We start from the raw sequence: 1,192 nt of genomic DNA on the forward strand, positions 1-1,192 counted from the left end.
GCTCAGGGAAGATGGCTGGGCGCTGGGCCGGGGCACCTGTCAGGACGCACCCCACTCTCTGGCTCCAGGAAGCTAGTGGTCACGTTTGGCTCATTTGCTCTTCATGGGCCCCCTCCCCAGGAGGAGGGGGGGAAGCACCAGGGGCCTGAGGCCAGGCCCAAAGTGAAGGAGCGCCGGGGGGAGAGACCCCCGCTCCCCAGTGTCACCGCTGCAGCTGGAATGGGCAGCCAGCACCAGCAGCCTTTCCTGAGATGGTGGTGGGCAGCAGAGGGAGGCAGCTCAGGCCCTGCCCCCTTGGTCCCCGCCGCCTTCAGACGCCAAGTCCGTCAGCCCTCTCTCCCCTGGCCCCTCAGCCAGGGGCCCAGGAGTCCACGTCTCCATCAGTGCTCCCCGGGGCTACGCCAGGGCTGGGTCGGGAGTGGCTGCCCTGGCCCGCCCCTGGGTCGGGCAGGGCTGTAGTCCAGTATGCTACATGGTGCAGAAAGAGTCCCCCGCGCTGGCCAGGGCATCAGGAGTTGGGAGGGTCCTGCCCCCCTGGGTCCCCGACGTCCACCGGGCGGGTACAGGCACCTAATTGGGCTCCACCTCGGGGGCTCCTTGGCCCCCGGGAAAGGGCAGGAGTCCCATGATGAGATTGTACAGGACCCTCCAGGGTGAGGGGCGGTGTCGCTGCCGCTCCTCTTGTCTCTGGGGAAAGGGAGCAGACAGGAAGTTAGACGGGCTAGAGCCGGACAGGTGGGTGGGGCGCGCAAGGGGGTCAGGCTGAAGGGCAGTGAGGCAGGAGGCATAGACCCTCCACCAACCTGCTCAGGGCGGTACTGTTATTATCGTTCATTGGGTCATCTCCTGGCCTGGAAGAGACTAGGAGGGACAGGATGTGGACGAGGCCCTCAGCATAGGGCCCGTGGGTATTAGCTCTGATCTCCTAGTTCCTGGTCTCCAGATGAAGACAGTCACTCGACCGAAGTCACCCAGGCTTGAGGGGTAGGCTGGACCACAGCCCACCTGCCCTCCCATTGAAAGCTGATGAGACACACAGAAGGGAGCAGAGTCCCCCTGTCTCAGTGATTCTAGAACACTCTGTGTAAGAACCGGGAACTATTCAGTGCTGAAGCTGTACAGAAATATGTTTGGGTCAAGCAAACCCCCAGCCCTTTCCCGAGTGGCAGGATAAAGGCTGGGGGCAGCCTCC

At 63.7% G+C, this 1,192-nt stretch overlaps 1 protein-coding gene across 1 annotated transcript in view; it reads right to left on the minus strand.

Moving 5' to 3' along the window:
- BBC3 (BCL2 binding component 3) overlaps positions 1 to 1,192 on the minus strand; it is a 9,065-nt gene continuing 7,873 nt past the window's right edge. The window contains exon 5 of the mRNA XM_010852715.1: positions 1 to 687. Coding sequence (XP_010851017.1) covers positions 571 to 687 — 117 coding nt within the window. The 3' untranslated portion in view covers positions 1 to 570. The remainder of the gene's footprint in view (positions 688 to 1,192) is intronic.

Source organism: Bison bison, unplaced genomic scaffold (assembly GCF_000754665.1).
Source record: "Bison bison bison isolate TAMUID 2011002044 unplaced genomic scaffold, Bison_UMD1.0 scf7180017864313, whole genome shotgun sequence".
NCBI classification, from domain to species: domain Eukaryota; kingdom Metazoa; phylum Chordata; class Mammalia; order Artiodactyla; family Bovidae; genus Bison; species Bison bison.